This window comes from Manis pentadactyla, chromosome 10 (genome assembly GCF_030020395.1).
Source record: "Manis pentadactyla isolate mManPen7 chromosome 10, mManPen7.hap1, whole genome shotgun sequence".
Classification (NCBI taxonomy): Eukaryota; Metazoa; Chordata; class Mammalia; order Pholidota; family Manidae; genus Manis; species Manis pentadactyla.
In genome coordinates, this window is record NC_080028.1 from 18,499,899 (window position 1) to 18,523,992 (window position 24,094).

At 33.0% G+C, this 24,094-nt stretch overlaps 2 protein-coding genes across 4 annotated transcripts in view; one reads left to right on the forward strand and one right to left on the reverse strand.

Moving 5' to 3' along the window:
- Positions 1-8,972: 8,972 nt before the first annotated feature.
- PARPBP (PARP1 binding protein) overlaps positions 8,973-24,094 on the reverse strand; it is a 65,025-nt gene continuing 49,903 nt past the window's right edge. Inside the window, exons 9-10 of one of the 3 annotated variants that reach the window (XM_036891251.2) lie at positions 14,933-15,068; positions 8,973-14,411 (exon numbers count right to left, since the gene is read on the reverse strand). In XM_036891251.2, coding sequence (XP_036747146.2) covers positions 14,068-14,411; positions 14,933-15,068 — 480 coding nt within the window. In that variant the 3' untranslated portion in view covers positions 8,973-14,067. Of the gene's footprint in view, positions 14,412-14,932; positions 15,069-20,874; positions 21,730-24,094 lie in introns of those variants that run through there. The other 2 variants (XM_057486462.1, XM_057486461.1) reach the window with 2 other exon arrangements.
- On the forward strand, positions 12,565-13,344 carry PMCH (pro-melanin concentrating hormone). Its single transcript, XM_036891252.2, has 2 exons — positions 12,565-12,813; positions 13,147-13,344. The coding sequence occupies exons 1-2, from the start codon at positions 12,565-12,567 to the stop codon at positions 13,342-13,344; spliced, it is 447 nt and encodes a 148-aa protein (XP_036747147.2).

Genomic DNA, 24,094 nt, shown 5'->3' on the forward strand with positions numbered 1-24,094 from the left:
AGTCCCATCTTTTGTCCCAAACACAGGAAAATGAAATAGAATAATTGAATCTCATATTCATCCTACATAGTAGGTATCACTGCATTTCAAAACATTTTGAGAGTCTGGAGTTCTCAATATGATAATCAGGAATGTCTGAGAGCTGAAGACAGCCATGACTACAAACATAAGATTCCTAATATGTGCAACAAAGACTCGATGAAGTATTTACCAAAACAGTGAAGAACCCTGAAATTATGAATCAATGTATATTATATAACAATCCTTTATGGTAACCCAGTGTTGCAAACTATCATCAGATTGTTATTTTGGAAGCATGCTATCACATTACTCCAAAACTGCTAAGAATCAAAACAATACCCAAGGATCATCTTTGCAAGGCAATTGAAAACTTTGGTAAAAGACATAATTTCAAGCATGTTCATATAACTCTTGATGTTACTTACATGTTGACTTGTGGCATTAAGGTTTAGGTAATTCTCAAGATACCTGTCTAAGCTCTAAAAATTGGTGATTCACCAGAATTGGCTCTACAATTGGCACTTGAAACAATTTTATTAATTCTGCTTATATGACTAACAACAACATACCATCCAGTAATGAGATTCAGGGAAACAGCCAGTCCACTAGCATTCAGAGACAAAGATAAATTCAAATCCTTACATAATGAACTAAAAAGAAGAAACCATAAGCAAGGCAGGCTCATAATTCAAATACATACTGTAGCAACAGAAGTATTTACATGTTAGTAGCTGCAACAGTGGAACAAAACTCGAGGATACCAATGTTCCTACTCACCTGGTCTCATATTCACTGGACTAATTCCAGTAAAGCACCACCAGCTCTCCCACATCTTCCACCACCATCCCACAAATCCACTGCATTAAGCATGGCTGCAGGATACCCTACCCACCCCATTGTTAGAGCAAAACCATAGAGCTTTATGGCCTCCACAACTCAGCTGAGCCCCAAATCCATGAAGAATCTCTAAGCACTTTCTACAAGACTGAGTGTTGGAAGCCTTGAATTTCTCCTGAGCCCTCAAATTGAAAACGGACCTAAGCTGATTCTTCCCTAAAAGACTTGAGTCAATTCATCAATCAGATTCAAATTCTCTCAGAAGTGTGATCTAATTCCACTGCGGAGGTACTCTTCCCCATCTCCTACATAAGACCACACACACACACACACACACACACAACCACGCCCATCTAAAAGAAGTGCCAAGATTCTCTTGCCAGCCAAATTCACTTTGCCATATACCTATTGTCCTGGTTCCCCATCCAAATTTGAACACCCTAGTCATCTATCACCCCAACACTGTCATCTCCAAACACTTCTGTGCTTCCTCTCTTGCCTGTACAATCATTTTACTATGCCTGCTAAAAATAAACACCCTTATATAGCCTTCTCCATTTCACTGATCATTTTACCTCTAAACATTCTTAAGAGTTGGGAAAAGTATGAATGTCCTTTTTATTCCACACTGTCAATAGCATATAAAATCTTCTGTTATTTGAATCTCACAAATTCAGCAATGTCACTTCTTTCCTCTTCATTAGCATGCTTTATCTTCCATTTTAAAGAGAAATCTTCCCTTGGTGCCATATCCTCTTCTGTCCATAGCTCTGTTGTCCTGCATTCTTCAGCATAAAATGTTGGCATATTCTCTTTCCATTCTTTCTTAAACCTCTCCTACAGAGGTTTAGACTTTACCAGTCATTGAAACTTCATCAAGGTCACAAATGACTACCACATGGTCACATCAAAGATGATTCTCTGTTCTTATCTCATTCACCATGTTCTTATCTCATTCATATTTGGCACAGCTGATCACTGTGCTTTTCTGTTTTTATTGAGATGATTATGTTTTTTTTCTCCTTCATTCATTTAATGTGGTGAATTTAATTGATTTCTTTTTTTAAAATTTTTTTTAAATTGATTTCTTAAAGTTAAACCACTTTTCTGAAATAAACCTCACCTAGTCATGAAATATGATCTCTTCCACATAAATGGGTTATATTTGATAATATTTGGGATTTTTTTATTTGTGAGAAAGATTGGTCTATAATTTCCCCTTTTTGTAGTATCCTTACCAGGTTTTGGTACCAAGTTTATGCTAGACTCATGAAAAAAGGAAATGTGTCAGGATTCAATCAGAGAAACAGAACCACACACACACACACAAACATATACACAACTTGTTCCAGGGCCTTGATTTCATGCATTTAAGAAAGCTAATTAAGCAGTCTCCATATGATTGTTCTATCTGATACTGGAGTTCTCAGGGCAGGCAGTTGGGAAGGAAAGATGGATGTAAAGTAGGGAAGGGCAAGGTAGAATCCACAGGCATGACTTAAAACCAATGAGGACAGACAGAATTCATATTCAATCTTGCTGCATCTGACATCGATAGTATGGACGTCCTGCAGGACAGCGAGTGCTCTACAGAACTACACACACGCAGCTGTCCCAGGAATCACAGAGAAACTGAAAGTGGATGCAGGGAAGGTGAAACAGCTGCAGGCCTGACTGCTGCCCCACACAAACATTTTGACTTTGGAAAAGTTTTCTATTGCATGATTGCTTTCTACTGATCCCTGTTCTTACACTTAGTAACTTTTTCCTTCTATTTTCCTTAGGTTTATTTTGTTGTACTTTTACTAATTCCTTAAGATGTAGGCTTAGATCACTGATTTTTCTGTTTTTTATTTTCTAAAATATGCATTTTAGAGCTATGTATTTCCCTATAAGCACCACATTAACTGAATTCCACAAGTTATGCCACATTTTCACTATTTTCAGTTCAAAATATCTCCTAATTTCTATTGTGAATGCTTCTTGAACTACACACTACTCAAAAGTTCATTGCTTAATATCTAAACATGTGGATAGTTTCAGCTATTTTTTTGTTGATTTCTAGTTGAGTTCCTGTGTGATGAAAGAATATACTCAATTTCAAATATAAAAAATATAAAATTTGTTGAGACATAGAATATACAACGTAGTCTTGAAAATGAATCAAGTTGAGCCATTTACATTCTTGACCCCAGTATCACTATAAAATTACAGTAATCAAAATAATGCACTGAGATTAAGAACAATAAATTCAACAAACAAAGCAGAGGGCCCAAAAACAGGTCGCACTTTTGGTCATTCAATTTTTGACAAAATCACCAAAGCCACACAATGGGGGAAGAAAAATCTCTTCAATAAATGGTGCCTAACCAGCTAGATACCCATATGAAAAAGAAAAAAAAGGACAAAAACAAAAACAAAAAAACTTAATTTATACCTCACACTCCCACCTTATACAAAAACTAACAAGTGTGAATTATAGACATAAATGTAGAAGCTAAAACATAAAGCTTTTAGAGGAAACACAGGGGAATATCTTCATGTCTTGGAGGTAAGCAAAGGTTTCTCAGGACACAGAAAGTATCCTATGATAAAAGAAGGAACTGACAACCAAAATTAAGAACTTCTGCTCATCAAAACCCTTAAGTAAGAAAATGAATACTCAGGAGATAGACTAAAAGATAATACACATACACATACACACATACACACACACAAAGCAAAGGACTGGTACTCAGGATATATGAAAACTCCTATAACTCAATAATAAAAAGAAACATTCCTTCCTCCAAAACGAGCAAAAGATTTAAACATACACTTCACAAAAGAAGCTATGTTGAATAGCTAATAAGCACATGAAAAAGTATTCAACATCATTAGTTAGCATGGCAATGCACATTAAAGCCACAACTGAGATACCACTATTTATCTACCAAAATGGCTAGAATTAAGACTGGCATTAAATGTTGGTAAGGATGTGGAGCAACTGAAGCTGTGATACATTGTTGGTAAAATGATCACTTTGGAAAATAACCTGGAAATTTCTTATAAAATTAAACATATATATATATATACCCCACTGTCACAAGATGCAGGTTTCTTGGTCTTATCTGGAGAAAGAATTCAAGGACAGACACAAAAGTGTTTGAGCTTTGGTTTGTTGGAAAATAAGAGCTTAATGAAAAGCAAAAGTACACGGAGAGTTGAGCATGGGCAGACTCAAGAATGAGTCACCCCAAGGATAATCTGAAGCTCTTATGTGAAGAGAAATGAATATTTAATATGTGGGAAGACAGAGGACAGGCAGAGTCATCCAGAATTTCAGCTTACTGCACCCTCATGCAGGGCGGGGGAGTTTATGACTATATTTGGTTCTCACTGGAACTGTCATGGCAGTTGTCCCCAGCAAGGGGGATCAAAACCACAGTGTCATGGTAATGAGGGTATAATAAGCGACCACCTCAATCTGGATTCATTCTTCTCCCTTCTCTCAGTCTTGACCAGTTTTTGACCAGTTTAGGCTTGTTAACAACCAAATCCAGTTGCTGCTTCCATGTCAGCTGCTCTAGTCCGCATTTCCCTCCTCCCTGCTCACATCTGGCTTCTATCTACTCTACCACTATGACCCAGCAATTTCATTCCTAGGTATTTATCCAGGAGAAACAAAAGCACAGGTCCACAAAAAGACTTGTACAAAAATTTTCACAGCAGCCTTATTTGTAACAGCAAAAACTGGATACAACTCAAAAGTCCATCAATAGAAAAACAGATAAAGCAATTGTAATATATCCATACAATGGTAATAAAATGGAACTATTAATTCACACATCACAGATGAATGTCAAACATGCTGAGTGAAAGAGGCCTTACAAAAGAGACTTCATATTGCATGATTCCAGAACAAGAAAAACTAATTCACAGAGTAAAAAATCATTAACACTGATTGCCTCAGAGCAAGGGGTTCAGGTTAGGAATAGAGGCAGGAAAATAATGGCAATTAACTATGAAAAGGCAAGAGATAACTTTCTGGGCAACATCTTATCTTGAAAGGAATTGGGGATACATACATGTACACATTTGTCAAAACTTGGCAAATGTACACTTATGATTTATATACTTTAATTTTTAAATATATTTTACCTAAAAAGAAAAATTATAAACAAAGATTAAATTCTAGTTGATGTATTTAATGGACAGTGTACTGATATGTGTAATACATTTTGAAATGCATTAAAAGATGATTAATGGAAAGACAGACACCAAATGTAGTAAAATATTGCTGATAGAATAGCTGGAGATATATGGGCTATTCACTATAAATGAGAAGGAATTCTAACTTTTCTTAATCTTTTGATCATTTAAGTGATAAATCTTGGCTTTTAGACTCACAAAATTAGCCTTAGAAATTAAAGATTCTCAGTAAAACAATGATCAATCCCTATTTCATCTGCATTGAATTTACTGGCATCACATGGCAAAGATATGTTAATTGGAGAAAAGAGAATGTTGATAAAGTGATCTACAAATATTTGGTGTTAGTAGTAGTTCTTCGGAAAATGACAATCACATATGATACAAACCTTTTGCCTTTCCAAGGTTTTCTGAACCACCCATGCCCATCTGGCAATAGTTTTCTTCATCAAAGTTCCTTCCTGCCACTTGGGGACACTTAATTTTCAGCATCAATCGAAAAGAAATCTCTGCTCCATTGCACATCAGAGAAACCAATTTTTTCTTTAAAAGTTATGATTTTAAAAAATTGGGAACTATTTCCATAATTAAATGGTTAAGGGAAAACCTCATAATGTTCAAAGGCTATGACAATTTAAGAAAAATAAAGGAAAATATTAACTAACTTTTCTAAGCTGTCAAAATGGTTTAGATTTGGTCCCAATTTTGGATGAAGATCAGCCAAACCCAATTCATCCAGTGGAAATGTAAAACAAAATACATTACTACAAATATTTATTACACTTGCAGAACAGCAGCAAATAAGAAAGCTTACAATTAAAAAGAACTTTTGTTAATTGAACAGCCACATCCAAGGCAGGTTCAAACCCTGGGAAACAAACCACGGCACAACTAACATCAAAAAGATTTAAAAAATCTCTAAAAGGAAAGAAATCAGAGGATTTTAGAGCCTTTTATTCATAAATACACTCTCAGAAAACATATGCTTAATAAGATTTAAACAGTCCCTAAGAGAATCAGCAGCTGACTATGCCATCTCTGATAAAATATACTTTAAAGAAATCAGAATATTAAACAGTACCATTTAAGTACCTGAAATATATAGCCTCATAACACAAGAGTTTAAAAGAAAATAACTTAATACACATGTGGGTAAAATTGTAACATTTCCAGAATATCTCACCTGGCTTTAGTACATCTGCATATCAAATAGGTGTTCAGTGGTGCAAAGAAGTATGGCTTTAATGCATTTGCATCATTCCTCAGGGATGGAGAGAAGTTCATCTCCATATCAGTGGGTATTTACCTGGGCAAGGGAGAGCTTATCTGTACCTGAGAGGTGAGGGGGAGGGCTGGTTTTTGGCTTCTCCGGGAGCAGGAAAGAGAGAAACGGCCCCAGACTGCGGTTTGTGAGCAATAAACAGATTTTAAACTTTATTTCTCCCTTTGACTGATTTCACTTTTTAGAGATATTTTGCACCGGATTTCCTCTCCCCAGACTTACAGTACAATACATATACATTTTCTACAAATGAATTCAAATTCTTTAACAGAGAGAATTTTCCACTAAAGAATGAATTGAGACATTAGTTTCCAACAACCTGAGAGGTGGAAAATGCCTCTCAGTAAGAAACACCTTTAAATGCTAGATGAAACAACTTCTGTAAAGTATAGCTGGCCAGATGGTAAAATAAGGGAAACCATAGGCCAGAAAAGAAAAAGTGCAATATTCCACAGGGGTTAACAAGGGTTAGAACCAGCATTTGCTTTGAGAGATTCTGTGAATTCCTGGTGGCCTAGCACCTGGTTTTAATGATCCACATGTGTTGGGATAGAAGACAAAGCTTAGGACCCAGATCAGGAACTCCCACGTAAAGCTAGGAACCCCTATAAGGAAGTAAATTAGAAAAAAAATCCAGCTAGTAGGAGGAAATGTGCCTGTGTTTGGAATAACTCCAGGAATGAAGAAGGGGGAAAAAGAAAAAATACATATATTGTCTCAAGAATTCCTAATGGCAAAGGCATAATCACTTAGTTTGGTATTTGAACTGACTCTGTGGCCTGAAAAGCCTCAAACAGAAATTTTCAAGTGGGCCTGGACTGGAAGGGTTCCAGGTGCCTGGCAGAAGCAAACACAGGAGTTTCAAGGATTCCTTTAGATATAGTTCAATGAATATATGCACAAAATGAAAATTCACTGAACACATGAAGAACTCACTATGAGTAGAAATAACAAAGTGCAGAATAAGACAAGGACAGCAGATTCTGGAATAGATATAAATATCAAATGTGTTCAAAATTAAAAATAAATGTTTAATATATTTAAAACAATACATGAAGAAATTTAAAAAGTGCTGAATATAAAATAGAAAACCATAACTGACCAGGCAGATCTGAAAAGGAACCAACTAGAATTTTTTTAAAAGTAAAAAAAATATGTGAAACTAAAAGCCCAATACACAGGATAAATGGCAGATTAGATACAAATGAAAGTGCACTGGTGAACTGGAATATAACTCTGAAGAAATTACTTAAAATACAGCACAGACAGAGAAAGAGAAACTAACAAAGAGAGGTTATAAGACAAGAGGATAGAGTGAGCAGGCAGGCACAATATCTATCTATTAGTAACTCCAGAATGAGAAATAAAACAGGGGAGGGGCAATATTCAAAAAAATAATAACTACTAATTTTTCCAGAATTTATAAAAAACATCAGTCCTCAGATTCAAGAATCAAAACCTGCATAAATTAAAATAGATTCAGACACATCATGTAAAACTAAGGAACATCAAAGCCAAAGACAAAATTTTTAAAGCAGCCAGATAGAATATAGATTACCAATAAAGGAATCAAGATTAAAACTGACAGCTTAATTCTCAGCAGTAACAATGAAAATCAGAAACTGAAACAATAATAAAGTACAAAGAGAAAATAGTTGTCAACTGAATAGTTGTATAATCAACTGAAATTATTTTTCAAGAATAGTAAAATACATTTAATTAAAATAAAACAAAACTTAGTGCATTAGAAACAGACTACTCTTAAGTTAGCATCTAAGTTAGTATACTTCAAAATGATGAACTTCAGAAAGAAAATAGATGGTTGTCAAAGGAAGATCAAATATAAAAATGGTGAGAAAAAATAGTAAACTCGTAGGTAAATGTAAACAAACATTAACTATATAAACTATATAATTTAATATTTATATTAAATATAAAACAATAAATAATCTCTAATTTTTTTCATTTAAAAAATCAAGATAGAACTTAAAGCTTAGAAAATAATGACATGTAAAATTAAGAATAGTACTGACACAAGTTAAGGATTCTAGGTCTTCACATTATTTGGGAGGAGGACATAAATACTGATTAACTTTAAATGTAAATAACCAAAGATGATATTAAAATGTCTAGGGTACCCTCTAAAAGAATGAAAAATAGATTAAATTCAAACCAGAGAGCAAGGGGTAGGGGGGTGGGGGAGTTACATATTCAAACAAATAAAAATCACAAAGTAAGATAGTAATAATAGAACCTCAATAATTCAATAAATGGAATAAATGTAAATGGACTAAACTCTCCAAGTAAAAGACAATGATTGTCAAACTAAATATTCCAAACTCAGCTATATGATATTTACAATAGACATGTCTAAAACATAAAGATACAGAAAAAGTGATAATAATTTATATATTCCTAGAGAGGGTCATGATACCTGGTACAGTTTATGAGGAAGACAAAAACATTTCCAATTTGGATGTCCTAATATCATAAGCTCAAAATTAATGAAGTAAAAATTGCAAACTTCAAAAAGAATCAGGTAAGTCCATTATCACAGTGAAAGATTTGCAAGTATCTCTCTCAGCAGTTGACAGTTCATGCAGACAAAAAAATCAATAAAATATACAAGATTCAAACAACATATTATCAAGTTTCATCTTATGGACACATATAGAATCCTGCTCTCAATAATAATGTATACATTTTCTTTTCAAGGATAAATTGAACTTTTATGCAAAGTGAAGATACTAGGCCATAAGGAAAGTTCCTCTAAGTTGAACCATATAAAATTGTTATTTGTACATCAAAAGCAGTTGAAAATAATTAATTATATGCTATTCAACCCAATGCAGATTTCAAATACTCTATAATTTATAGACCGAGATTTCTGACAACAACCCAGTTTGATTGGAACTTGTGACTCCTTCCCCCAAAATTTCAATTCCACACATTTGGAATGCTAAAAAATCTAAATAACTGGTGTTCAAGCAAGAAAAAATAATAAAAATTATAAAAACTTAGAATTAAACATTGAATTTCCTTCCTATCAAAATTGTTGGACTTAACAAAAATGATACATAAAGGAAAATGTATAGCTTTAAATGCCTGAATACTTTAAAAAGTCTAAATATTAACAAGTTATTCCTTCAATTTAGGAAGTTAGGAAAATAGCAAAATAAACCTCAAAGAAATAATAAAAAGCAGAAATTGATGAAATAGAAAAAAAATACTAAAGATCAACAAAAACCAGAAGTTTTTTGGAAAGGCTAACAAAATCAATAAACCTCTACCAAGCCTGATTGAAAAAAGGGGTGGAGAAGAGACAGGTAGAGACCAATAGATCACAAATAAGCATAATTAGAATGATATGCAACTTCAAGGCTTAAAATATTTAGAAGAAAATATTGTAACTTTATACTAGCAAATTTGAAAACAAGTGAAATAGGCAACTTCTACAATATTTTGACTTCCTAAAACAGACTAAATAAGAAACAGGCTGAATGTTCCTACACTGAAGAAAACCAATCAATCATTAAAAAAAAAAAGGCCACCAAGAAAACACCAAGCCCAAACAGTTTTTCAGAGGCAAAAAGAAATTTGCTCCCCGGTTCACTTTATGAAGCTAATACAACCTTAATGCCAAGATAAATGAAGGTAGTATAAGAAAGGGAAATAACAGATAGATCTCACTTATGACAATAAATGTAAATCAAATACTACTAAATTGAATCCAATATTTGTAAAACATTTGTTTCATGAACACATGGTTAATATAGCATGAAAAGAATCTCTTCATTTAATTTACTAAATTAAAGACAAGGAGGAAAGGATATGATCATCTCCATAGATGGCAAAAGAAGTGTTCAATAACATTCCACAATTCATGATAAAAACTACTAGTAAGCCAAAAATAGAAGAGAACATCTCACAAATTATAAAGAGTGTCTATAAAAATCCTAAAGCAAACATCATGTTCAGTGGTGAAATATTAAAACATTCTCTTTAAATTCAGTAATCAAGATGTCTGTTATCTCCATTTCCAACATTTACTGGAGGTTTTGGTCAGTGTGCATGCTCACTTGGATAGCCACACAAACTCACATACACAAACGCACATACACATATAGAAGGACTTGTAAGGAGGAAATAAAATGCCATTATTTTATTATTTATATCAATTTCTTCATGGACAACCCCAAAGAAATAACACATTTGTAAACTATTTGGAGCTAAAAAGAATTCAGGAAGTTTTTTTTGTATACAAAAGCACTACATAAAAACCAATTTCATATGTACAGACTAGAAATAATGCTAGAAAGGTGAATTTTTTAAGATACCATTTATAATAACTAAAAATGAGGAGTTTAATTATAATTACAAAGAAATATAATTCCTTCAACAAACGTTATGCTAGACCTTTATAAAGAAAACAACCAAATGTTATTAAAAGATTAAGAAAATTTAAATTAATATGGAAAAGAACTATGTTCATGGATAAGAAATTAAGTTATCTTAAGGGTGTCAATTACCCTCCAAAATTAATCTACAGAATGAATGCAATTCCCTTCAAATTCCCATTCAAGTTTCTCAGAATCTGAGAAGCTGATGTTAAGATTTATATGAAAAAGAAATGGATAAAAATAGCCAAGGAACTGCTGGAGATGAAAAACTAGTGGGTGAGTAGGGGGCTGAGAAATTTGACCTACCGATAACAAAAATTATTTTAAGGTTATAATGATTAAGACTGTATTTAGCAGTGGACTAGAGAATCCAGGAAAGACCCACACATATATGGAAATTTGATATACTCCAAAAATGGCACTGCAGATTAGTTGGGACACAATGAATTATTCAAGAAATATGTAAGGATATTTGGAAAAAGTAAAATTTTATGTCTATCTTTTATCATACACAAAAATTCTAAATGAATTAAGAATTTAAATGTGAACGTCAAAACATTTAAATACACAAAAATATGTTAATGATCTCAAGGTTGGGAAGGATTTCTAAATAACAGTATATTAAAGATACTAACCATAAAGAGAGAAAAAAAAGAAATTAAAACATTAGAGTTAAGCAATTTCACCAAAAGACATAAAGGAATTGAAAAGACAACTCAAGCGAGAAAGATACTTAAAACACAAATAACTAACAAAGAATTAATATTCAGGATATACAAAAAACTCCCATAAACCAAATGAGTAAGAGAAGCAACCCAATAGAAAAATGGACAAGATTCTTTTTTTAAAGGCATTTTATATCAAAGGAACCATAAATGGTTCAATGGAGCAATGGGAGCTGGTGCGAGCTTAAACTGACGACTACTATTCTGTAAACATTTTGGCATTAGTAAAGCTAGTTGTACATACTCCATGACCCAGAAATTCCATACGTAGGAACATACCCTAGGAAAATTTGCACCTATGTACCAGAAATACATATACAAAAATATAGTCTCTTAACTTGGTGGGGTCAAAATGAGAAAAGATATCTGAAATGTTTTATTACAAGCATACAACATACTCAACATCCAACATTGATATTTATTTACAGAGTACCTAAATATTCTCTTAAGGTTCCTATTAATTGCTAAATTCATTAATAAATATCAGAAATATTCTTTTGTAAATGAAGAGATAAAACACAACTGACAGGTCAGTTTTAGCTAGAGCATGATCAGCTTTTTGTTCACAATGACAGGCATAATTATTACATCACCAAAGACCATATCAAGATTTATGGGAGAAAATCCTTTTTGAAGATTAGTTCAATTTAATCCGGATTAAAAGTAAATAAAACTTTTATCCTTATCATCCTTGAGTGAAATAATTTTAGTTTTAATATCTTAATCAGAAAATATACAGAAGGAAACAATAAGAATATGGAAAGCCTGATGTCCTGTGGTCTTCCTTAAAAACAAACCATTTTCAAGAGACTATAATCTACTCAAAAGAAAGTGTTCTACCAAGGATCTTAATCAGATTCTGAGGAAATTCACACTCAAAATAAACAATATGCCACTAAAACCAAAACAATGTAGGCATTAGCAGTTACACAAAAGGTTAGCCTCTATCAGATGAATCATTTCTAAAGTGATGAAAGTTTAAGTCTTTGAAGGGCTTTCTATTCAAGCTACAAAATATATAAAGGTAGGAATCATTTACAAAGCAGGTTAACTGAGAAATTTTTCTTCAATTTACACATCTTTGACTCTGTGCGAACATCAAACTAGAATGGTAAAAATGAGTCCCTCTTCCTACATATTAATGCTAACTTTTTCTTTGTTTTCTCAAGGCATTTTACTTTCAGCAACCAAGTCTATTAGAAATTTAGAAGATGACATGGTATTTAACACATTCAGGCTGGGGAAAGCCGTTCAGAAGGAAGATACTGCACAAAAAACAGTCATTGCTCCTTCTCTGGAACAATATAAAAATGATGAGAGCAGTTTCATGAATGATGAGGAAAACAAAAATTCAAAGGTAAGTGGCAATGTGGAAATTTGGATGATTTTTATGAATCCTTTGAAAGTAAAATCGATGCTTCTATTTTATAAACAGAAGTATGAGCAAATAGTCACAATATGCATTAGACCGACTGTTGAAACTTCATACATACCAGGTTGTTCTTTCATCCTGGACAACACCTCTTACTCAAAAGGATCTTTTTCCCCAAAGACCTGTACCTACGGTACTTTTAAAGATCTAAAACATTGCAGAGCATCTTTGAACTGATTGATGAGAATATTATACAATTGCATTATAATTCCATTCCGAGTAAGACAGCTAAAATACAAATCAACCTTTTCTTTACAGAATGCAGGCTCCAAATACAATTTCTTAAATCATGGTCTGCCACTGAATCTGGCTATAAAACCTTATCTTACACTAAAAGGATTTCCAGCTGAGAATAGAGTTCAGAATACTGAACCAACACAAGAAAAGAGAGAAATTGGAGATGAAGAAAACTCAGCTAAATTTCCTATAGGAAGAAGAGATTTTGACAGTGAGTAGTCTTTTTAAAATTTAATTTTTATATCTTACCATATTATTGTATCTTACCCTAAAATAGAACTCTTGAGTTTAACTGAATTTGGATCTAACCGTAACAAAATTCAGTTAAGACCATGGTTCAATTACACTTGCTATTAAATGACCCCTGCCAAAGATGTGGGATTTAAAAGCACTTAATTAGTTATTGTAATTTTGTATTGTATTGTCACTCACTTAGCTATACTAGATCCATTCTTTTATTTCTAAGAAATTTGATGTGATAATAATGATTCTTTAAACAATTTAAACTTTTTTTTCCTTTCCTTCAGTGCTCAGGTGTATGCTGGGAAGAGTCTATCGACCTTGTTGGCAAATCTGATACCTGCTGGTCCACATCATCTTTTCAGAAGAAAACAAAATCATTTAATTGCCTATGGGGGGAAAAGCCCTTAAAGTTACTATGATTCATATTTTCAATGTCTGTTTTAAAAGAAAGTAATATTAAGATATATCAGCAACCTAAATGATATGCTTTATCTGTGCATTAAACTTTTGTGAATATTCTGCATCATTATGACTTACTAGTATTTTTTTAAACAATGCTTAACATGTTAATAACCTTACACAAACTCCAGACCAAAATAATAAAGCATCATAATTTTACCTGTTCTCCTAAAAATTAAGTAGATGTCTTTGGTAAATGGTTTTATATATACAGAAATCTAAAGCACATAAAACACAAATTCACAGTCTGAAAAACTGAGTTAACTTTGCCTGGCCAGTAATCAGCTTGTCCTTGGCAGAGCACTTCTTGCTTTTTGCTACTCGGGAGAGTTTGCCATCCAATTTATTTTGCAAGACATCATTTAATGTCTTACATATCTTAATATTTTTATGTTCACATGGTTCATTCCCATTATTGCAGAGATTATTTTCATCATTCAAATCAACCTGTTTTCTTTTTGAGTTTTTATTTCCTGTCTGACGACTTGACTTTCTTCCTTCTTTTTCATTTTTACTTCTGTCCAGATGAACATTTCCAGAATTTTTTCCAATTATTGGTCTTCCAACAGATGAATTTACACCTTCTGTTATGCAAGATGAAAAGAGGGAAGGAATTATGTAATATTTAGTATTATTACATAAGATAATTTTACAATAAACTTTAAAAATAGCTAAAGATATTCAAAAATTCATGATTTGCTATAAAACAATGCTATAAATTACCACAAAAGGAAAAATTACTATAAAAATGCTCTAAATGATTAACAAGCAACAGCTATACTACTGTCATATTACTTTTTATTTTATCATCTCATATTTCATCCCTACAAACAACAAATACTTGCTTTATTTGAATGCATGACACTTAATTCTTAAATGCTATAAGTTGTTTCTTAAATATATCTAGTTCAATTGAACTGCATCCTATCCCTATCCATAAATGTACTTATAATTAGCTTTTTAAATAAACTTAGATCTTTAAAAAATTAAACTTTTACATTTCATATTTCATTCTATGAAAAAAAAATCTAGTTTTATTTAAGTTAAAACCAGTTAGCACACTAGTCAATTGTTATTTAATAATTGCTCAAATAAAGTCAGTTACCTGAAAGGTCATTTTCCATGTGAAGAACGCACAAAGGCTTTGATGTTGAATTAACATGATTCCATTTACCTTTGCTTATTGTGCAGTCATCCTTATAAGTACAAGCAAACTGGGATCTAATTAAGGTTTGCTTCATCTTGAAACAGGAAGAAATTAGTTAATATGCAATTTATTCTTTATTTTTTCATCTAGATAGAACTACATTCAATAGTAATCAAGGTATAGAAATTTCTCTTAAAAATTCCATTATTTTGGGGGAACTTTTAACCCTGATGTTTCATACTTTGCAAACTCATTTATTGCTGTGACTACCATTTTTATTCTTTTCAGCAATGCCAGTTTAGGTATGTTTTTGACATTTTTTGTAAAAGTTTAGAAAAATCAATTTTTAGACTCTTCAGAGGCCTTAGTTACATACTCTTGTGTCTGAGCTCTTTTGGAAAGTGAGTTTTATTATAAGTTTAATAATAACATACATGACATACATAATCTTAAAAAAAAAAGTTCTTCATCCTAGGAAATTAGAGTACAACTCTTTCAGGAAAAAAATAGCATATGGAATTTAAGAAATTAGAAAAATTGAGGAAGAGAGAAATACTGAAATGAAAAAAGAAATGAGGGCAAAAGAAAAATAGAAAACTACAAGAAATAAACTGAAAGATAAAATGGTAATTGAAAGGCATTGTTTCTTGATTAAAAACTCAGATATTTAGGAAAATAAGATGATTCAAATATCACTTCAGGAAGACCTGATCATGTGATTTAGTGGCCAAATATTCAAGATATACTGTTGCATTTACCTTTAAATATTATAAATAAGAAAAACTAGGAAGCTAAATTTAATTCTTAACCACTGAAAAAGATGCCAACAAAGAGTTTTGGAATGTGTTCTACAAACATGAAACCAGTAGCTGATAGAAATTAATTTCAGAACAAAGTAATCTATACAGATAATGCAAATTTCAACAATTACAGCTGATGAGTAATGCCATTCATTTATAGTGGGGAATATCTTCAAGTAATTAGAAATCATCTCAAATTCTTCTGAGAAATAAAGTTTAAATTGCAAATAAATGACAAAATAAAGTGGACTCCAACAATTCAAAAATTTAACACTTCAAAGTATAATACATCATGCTGAACATTACTTACAGAATTATTTATTGATACATTTATGAAGTCTAAAACACAACTTTTTATTACACATTCAATAGTTATATATTATTATATAGTCATAGAGTATACTGCATTAACCCACTCAAATGTTTGCAAAGATAATAACACTGAAATCCAATGATTATGGTTTAGAAGAAATTAGAATAGTCTCCAGTCCAGCTGCTTCATAAGAGCAAGTTTACTAAGGATGATAAATTTTATATATTTCTGACTAATGGCATCTATGAGGGCCTCCAATTCCCAGAGCACTATAAATTATATTTAATTTGCTTAGAGATTCAGACAATTAGAGTTTGTTATCTTCAATGTAAACGCCAAAACTTCCCACAAAATTGAAAAAAATGTGAAAATGTAACAGATCAAAAACTATTTTTTAAAAAAATGAAACAAAGTAGGCTCTTAATAATGTGTGGAACAACCCAGTGTCTTTATGAATCCACATGGAAGCAACTACCATTACATAGCTTCCACCATTAGATGTATATAAATGAAGGTTTTAACTAGTCCTTTCTAAACTTTATTAGTTCCATAAATATAGAATTAAACCAATTAAATTAAAGCTATTAAAATAATTTTAATAGAATGAATTTAACATTATATTAACTCACATCATTACTGTAAACATTATCTAGAAACTTTTATTTCTGTCCACAAAACCAGTATTGTTGGCATTATCTTTTTACATATTTCTTTCATTTTGCCAGTTACTGAATATAGAGAATTATAAATTTACTGCCTATGAAGAGTTATAAAGAGTATGGTGTAAGACCTGGAAGTCAAATGAGGATGATGCTAAGTGGCTGGCTAGGATCACTCTCATATTACCCAGCTAATGATGGCACCTTTGGGTGGCTTGGGGGACTTTAGCCTCCCACCACAAAATCTTCATCAGCACTGCCCACAAAACACCCCAAAAATATAATTGCATTATTTAGTACAATCGGTGTTTTCTCAATCTCATGTTTAGCATGAATAAAAATTTCTTTAGAAAACCAATATTTTTATTGACTTTTTAACATGCATATATGTAAAAACCTTACTTTGTATGTAAATACAGCCACAAATTAAGGGCTACAGTGCTCCTTATAACTAGATTTCCTCTATTCAGACCTACAGACACATTCTCAAGCCCTCAGTGACAGTAAGACAATTTCAGGAAACTAGTATTACTAGGCAATGGATTCTTAAAATACTGATAAATGGGTTCAGATATGAAAGGAAAATCATTAACCACTTTATTTACCATGAAAAATATTTATAAACATATCAAAACACAAGAGAGAAACACAATAGTTCTATGGTAATCTTGGAATAGTTTACGTCCAAAAGAAATAACTAAGAATAGTTATATTGAGGGTATTTTTCTCTTTTTATAAAATATTATATATGTTTTCTTTTCCCTGCCCTGTACAAAAATCTTTATTGTTTTTTAATCAATTACCACTTCCTAAGTTTCAACTATGTGACAGGAACACAGCATACTAAAGAGGTTACTAGGATGGGCTTCTATAATCACAAAGACATTCTATTTATGAAATTTGCTGTTGACACAAAGCTGGAAGGAATAATAAATAAATTGGATAACAGAATCAGGATTCAAAAGATGTCAGGAGAATAGAACCGTAAGTAAAAAATAATAAGATGAAAATGAATAAGGATAAACAAAGTCCTGTATTTAAGTTCAAAATATCAATTACAGATGTACAGGATGAGGAGAACCTGGACTTAAAAACAATGTATGAAAAGACCTAGAGCTTTTAATTTACAATAAACTTGACTGCAGCCAACAATGCAATGTCTAGCTAAAAAATAAGCATAAAAAGACAACAACATGATGAGAAAGGCATCAGATTTATAGTCAAAAGACCCTAATACAGGCTCTGTCACTTAAATAACTAGATGATTTGGGATAAACCTCTAAACTTCTCACTTATCCACACATAAATGAGAATATTTATCTCATAGACCTGTCAGGATTAAATGAAATTAAAAACATGACAGGCTACATACACCTTAGAGACTATGTAGATAGTATGCACTTATTAATGCAATAGCGTGTATGAAGACAGTATTTCTATAGAGTAAGAAATCTGTTGAATTAGGGTTTCTTAGGACCAGGACAGCTCCAAAATGATTCTAGGAATGCAGCTTAAAAATTGAGCTTACAATCAGCATCTTCATTTTAGTTTATTAAGACAATACAAGTTACACTGGCTTGTATTTATAACTTAAAAGAGATTGCTTTTCCTTTATTCATGAAAGCTGAATTTTTGTGCACAAGATTAGTGGCTACACAGAATTGAGATTACTTCCTGTTGCAAATCTTCCAAATCTCTCTATGTATGTGATTTAGACTCACAAATAAGCAAAACAATTCCCTCTTGAAAGGGCTTCTGAAGTGCTAAACAACTAACAATAATGTCCAGATTCATACATGGCTGTTAAAATCATTTATGTTCAAGTCACATGAGAGAAAAGAATTGAAAGTCTTCCTTTGTACAGTGATCTCCCTTCTTTGGAAAGATTTGTATGCAGGGTAAAATTACAATGAACTTCAAATTTGCCAAGAATTGGAAAAATCCTTTTGCCACAAGCTATTTTCAAATTGAAATTATTAGTAGGTTCCTAGTTTAAGGAAAATAACATTTCATATAGGAAAGCCTGACTCCAGTTAGATTAAAGACGAATGAGTCAAAATACTGAGAAGTTGCAGGCACCTTCAGAGTTACCTGTATTAATAAGAAAATGAACATTCTAAGCCCCCATTATACCAATAAATATATCAACAGGTTTGAAAATGAAAGTATTCTCAGCATTCCTAATATATAACTAAAAATAAATATTCTAAATCTATCTTTTTATTCTTACATCATCATCTTTTCAAAAAGAACAGAGATTTCCTACCCTTAATGGCACATGAGTTTGTAAATGTATCAAATGATCAATTTCTTCACCAGTGAAATACAATTTACTTTGCTAAATAGTAGAAGAATAATGTTTTCGACCTACACAGTAGCAATAACTTGTTATGCTCCTCACTATAATTACTATGCCTTTATTTATACTTTGGGAACAGCATGAACTTTGAAGTCATATCTGAATACAAAAGCTTGCTCTCTTATTTACTAGCTATATGGTCTAGAAAATGATGCCTTCTCAAGTTGAACAGAAATTAATTGGGATGAGAGAGATATAAAATGACTAGTATAACACTGGATACTTAGTAGATACAAAATAAATCCCAGCTCATTACTTCAGCCTACCAAATAAAACGTAAGCTTCATTAACAAAACCCTTAGTTAAGCAAGTGGTGGCCGGTTCTGGCCCTTTGTGGTCCTCCCCTGGGGGAGTGAGTCCACAGCATCTCAGACATTCCTACTAGGAGACCATGACCCCCTTTTAGATTCTGTTCCAAGTACCTGGGATCCCAGAATTCCCTGTTCAAACTGCCCTAAGAAGTGGGCCAGTGTTGGCCTCTTCCTCCAGGCTTCAAGGCAGACCGTTTATGGAAAGGGTGATAGGGAGTGGGATGTATACACCTCTTGGTGGGGTATGAACAGAGTATGCAACAGAACCAGGGATAAAGGGGGTATAAGTGTAGGGAAGGGACTTGCATTTATATTCTTGCACCCTGGCCCCACAAATATTTGGGGAAGACTTGTCTATGAGGGCAGAGGTTTATGTCCATTTTGTTCATTTTTGTATTTCCAGGGCCTAGGACAGAGTCTGGTATCCAGGAGGCATTTAATACATATTTGTTGAATGAAAGAATTAAGTAAAAATGTAACAAATAGTAACAGGTATATGCAAGAAGGTATGAGGGTACAGAAACATGAGTAAGCAAAAGCTTAGAAGTATAAAAAGATGTACAGAACAGAGTCTACTCTTCAATAGACAGTAAGGAAAACCACATGATACAGAAATGAGAGAAACAAGACTGGCAAAGAACAGCTAAATCAACCTAAGGACAAAAGCTTTAAGACAGAAAACACATATAGAGCAAACTCTGCTCTGTTCAACAGAGTAATGAAACCATTTTGGTACAGAAACAAGTGTATATGCAGAGAAAAGCTAAAACATTTAATCACAGAAAACCATGCACTGAAGTCTTGAAGCTCCATTATATCCACTGTTCCTTAATATTCCACCTAACTCAAGTTCTCATGCATGTATCTTTACAATAAGCCGTACAAAAAGTAACTTCCTTAAAACCACAAAGCCACACTTTCCTTACCCTTGCCCCATATTAGTTATCCATTTATTTTGTCACTAACCAATATACAGCCTCCATATACATATAAGGCAATTGAATACTTTCATCAGGTTGTTTGCTCAGCCTGAAACACGCTTTTCCATTCTCTTTGTGTATTTAAATCCTGTTTATTTAAATCTCCCATGGTCATTTCTTCTACTGATTATGGGTCTCTAGTTGTTGCATCTGTGGGTATCTCCAATCAACTAGAACTGCAATTGTTTAATATGCCAGCCACGTATAGTGAATTAAAATTAAATTAAATTAAAAATCCAGTTCCTCAGTTGCAGTAGCCACATGACAAGTGCTCAATAGCAACATGTGGCTAGCACCTACACTACTGGACAGTACAAACACAGAACATTCCCACAGAAAATTCTCCTGGAGAGCACTGCTCTAAAACAAAACTTTACATATATGTCTTGTGGTACTTTCATGTGCTGAAAATGGATTCTCAAGGGACTCTGGGACATTTTTATTTGCTGGGTCCATAGCATTGGAACCCATGTGTGTGACTTTTTATTAGGAAAGGAAACCTGCATCTGTTCCCCATGTCTTCTAACCACTACCTGATATTTCCAATTAAGCTCAGAAAAAAACAATTTTTGTATCCTCAAATAGTATTTCTATCCTACTTTTTCCTCTCATGTAGTACTCCAATTAGGCATGTTAGACTTTGTCTTTGTGTCCTGATCTTCTCTTTTAATTTGTATTCTTTACTCTCTCTCTCTCTGTTTTTGTTTAGAGATTTTCCTAACGACCTATCTTCAACTCCACTTATGCTATCTAATGCTATGCCTGGTCTACTATTGAAGTCATCTATGAGTTCTTAATTTTAAATGTTTTTACAGTTCTGGAATATTCAGTTTGTTCTGTTCTATAAATTTTAATTCTCTGTTGGAATTCCCCAATTTTTCACACATTTGCTCTTTTCCTCTAATTACTTTTACATGATGAAAATTTTTAAAATTCCTTCTCAGCTAATTCTAATATCTGGATAATTTGTAAATCAGCCTGTATTGTTAGTGTTTTCTCTTGATTAAAGTACAAATTTTGAAAAAAATAAAAAAGGACAAATCTTCCTTCCTCTTTCATTCCAGTGTATTTTATTTCATGCTGGATATTATGTATAAAGGAACTACAGAGGTTCCAGATGAAGAGCTTTCTTCTATCAAGAAGTGTTTCCCTTGTCTCTGTAAAGCAGACACAGTAGAAGGCTGATAACCTCAATGCAGTGAGGGACTGAGTAGGGTCAGGGATGGGTTACAGTTGTCATGACTCATATTCAACTTCTGATTCTTACTTCTTCCTTGGGAATGTGCTTCCCAGACTTCAACTGAGAGACTTGTGGATCTCTGTCGCTTCTGACCTGAAAGTAGGAGGGATTCAGTCTGTCTTTCAGAAGTTTTTACATTGTGCTCTTTGCCTCCCATCTCACTTCATTCCCAAACATGGCAAATATCTTGAGAAGGAGACAGCCATGTTTTTGAGGTAGGTCCCACTCCTCAAATAAGCCTTGTCTTCTAGCTAGCTCAAGACCACAGGTGATGATAGTCTACTGGACTGACGCTCCTTAACCTCTAAGCTCCAAAATTTAGCACATGTGTGCAAGGTAAAAATAACAGCATTCAGAGCTCCTGAACTTTCCAAATTGTTGACAGCCCCTCAAGACACACAAAATCTTTGTTGGTTCCTCTTTCCCTCAATAGAGTTCCCTTCCATGGGCCAACAACAATCTCATCTCATACCTAAAACTGAAAAATAATCCAAGAAAATAGCTGATCACAGACAGCTAATCTCAGAAGGGCTTTACCCTCTCCAGATTTTTGATGTATGTAAACTGCTTTGCTTACATAGCCTCCCTACATCTTTAAAATGTTTTTCACAATTTATTTCCCTTTTGCAGGAACACCTAAGTTCAATTCCAGACCTCTGCAATAAATTGAAGATCTCAATAAAGCAGGTCTAATGAATACTAGTTTGCCAGTGCACATAAAAGTTATGTTTACACTGTAGTATAGTCAATTAAGTGTGCAATAGTATTGTGTCTAAAAAACCAATATACACACCTTAAGTAAAAAGTACTTTATTGCTAAAAATTGTTGACTATCATCTAAGCTTTCAGCAAGTCATAATCACCGATCACAGATCATAACAAATATAATAATGAAAAGGTTAGAAATATTGCAAATACCAATATGTGACAGAGACGGAAAGTGAGGAAATGCTGTTGGAAAAATGGTGCCGATAGACTTGTTCAGTTCAGGAATAACACAAACATTCCATTTGTAAAAAACACAGTTATCATACAATGGAATATTACTCAGCCTAAAAAAGAATTGAAATCTTGCCATTTGCAACAACATGGATAGACCTAGAGGGTACTGTGGTAAATGAAATAAGTCAGACAGAGAAAGATAAATACCATACGATTTCACTTACATGTGGCATCTAAAAAACAAAAGAACAAATAAACAAAACAGAAATAGACTCAAACACAGAGAAAAGACTGGTAGTTGCCATAGGGAAGGAGGATGAGGGAAAGAGATAAAGATAGATAAATGGGAAAAAATTAGTGAGAATATCTGATATCTTGATCTGGATGATGGTTATAAGAGTATATACTCAGAAAAAATTCATCAAGCTATACACTAAGATTTACGTATTTTATTGTATATACTCCAATAAAATGTTTAAATGCTAAAGAAAAATAAAGCTAAGGTGCTAATTACTTATTTGAGGGAAAAAATGCAGTATCTACAAAACACAATAAAACAAGGTACACTTGCATTTTGTTATTGTAGGAGAAACGATATTCTTCCATGACTTACTATATCCTAGTTATAAACAGAAGCCTCCAAGTCTGTAAGTGATTTCTTGATTCTGTTCCCTACTTATTTGAGACATTTTATTTTCTCCTCAGCTACAGTCTGAAGGCTATATACTCTGTTCTCCTCATTTTTCTGCAGTCTGAGGAATGGTGGAGGCAGAAGTAGTGTTCTCTGTTGTTTGCTTATAGTGAATGTTTTTGCTCATTTTAACTATCATTTTAAGGAGAAGGAAATTCTATGAGTTGAACTCAATCCACCTTTTTGTTTTTCAATTTCATAGTAGCTTTAATATTCTTCCTCAAGTCTCCAAGTAACCCATTACTGTCCCTTATTCTACCATATTTGCAGTTTTCATAGAGAGGTGAGGATACTGCTTTCCAAGTTGAGACAGGCAGGAGGAGACAGGCAGTTTGAAAACATTTCTGGGTTCTGCCCTCTCTTCTAAGAATGTATCATGTATTATTATTATATATATTATAAGAAGGTTCACTCCCTCTACTTAGGGAGTGTATTTCATTCAAGTGGAAGGAGATCATCTGGATAACTTCCCAACTGAGTGTGTACCACTAGAGCCTTCACCTGTTTAAGTGTGTAAGTCCCAGGGTTCATTTTCCACATTTTATCCAAATTATTATCCAATTATCACTTCTACTATTTCTCTGACAAGAAAGATAAAAAAATTAATTATGTACACACTTAGTTGGCTTCTCACTTTTGGAAACATTATGATAATTCTCAGGATTTTGTCAACTCACTAGTATAATATCTGGGGACTAGGGCTGGATTAAGCTGCTGAATCATTTGGTGCCTCCTCACTTTGAAATTTTCAGTTTCTTTCTTTGGCCATAGACTTTGAAGATTAGTGTACCTAATTACACTATTATTTGCTGCTTGCTCACAGTA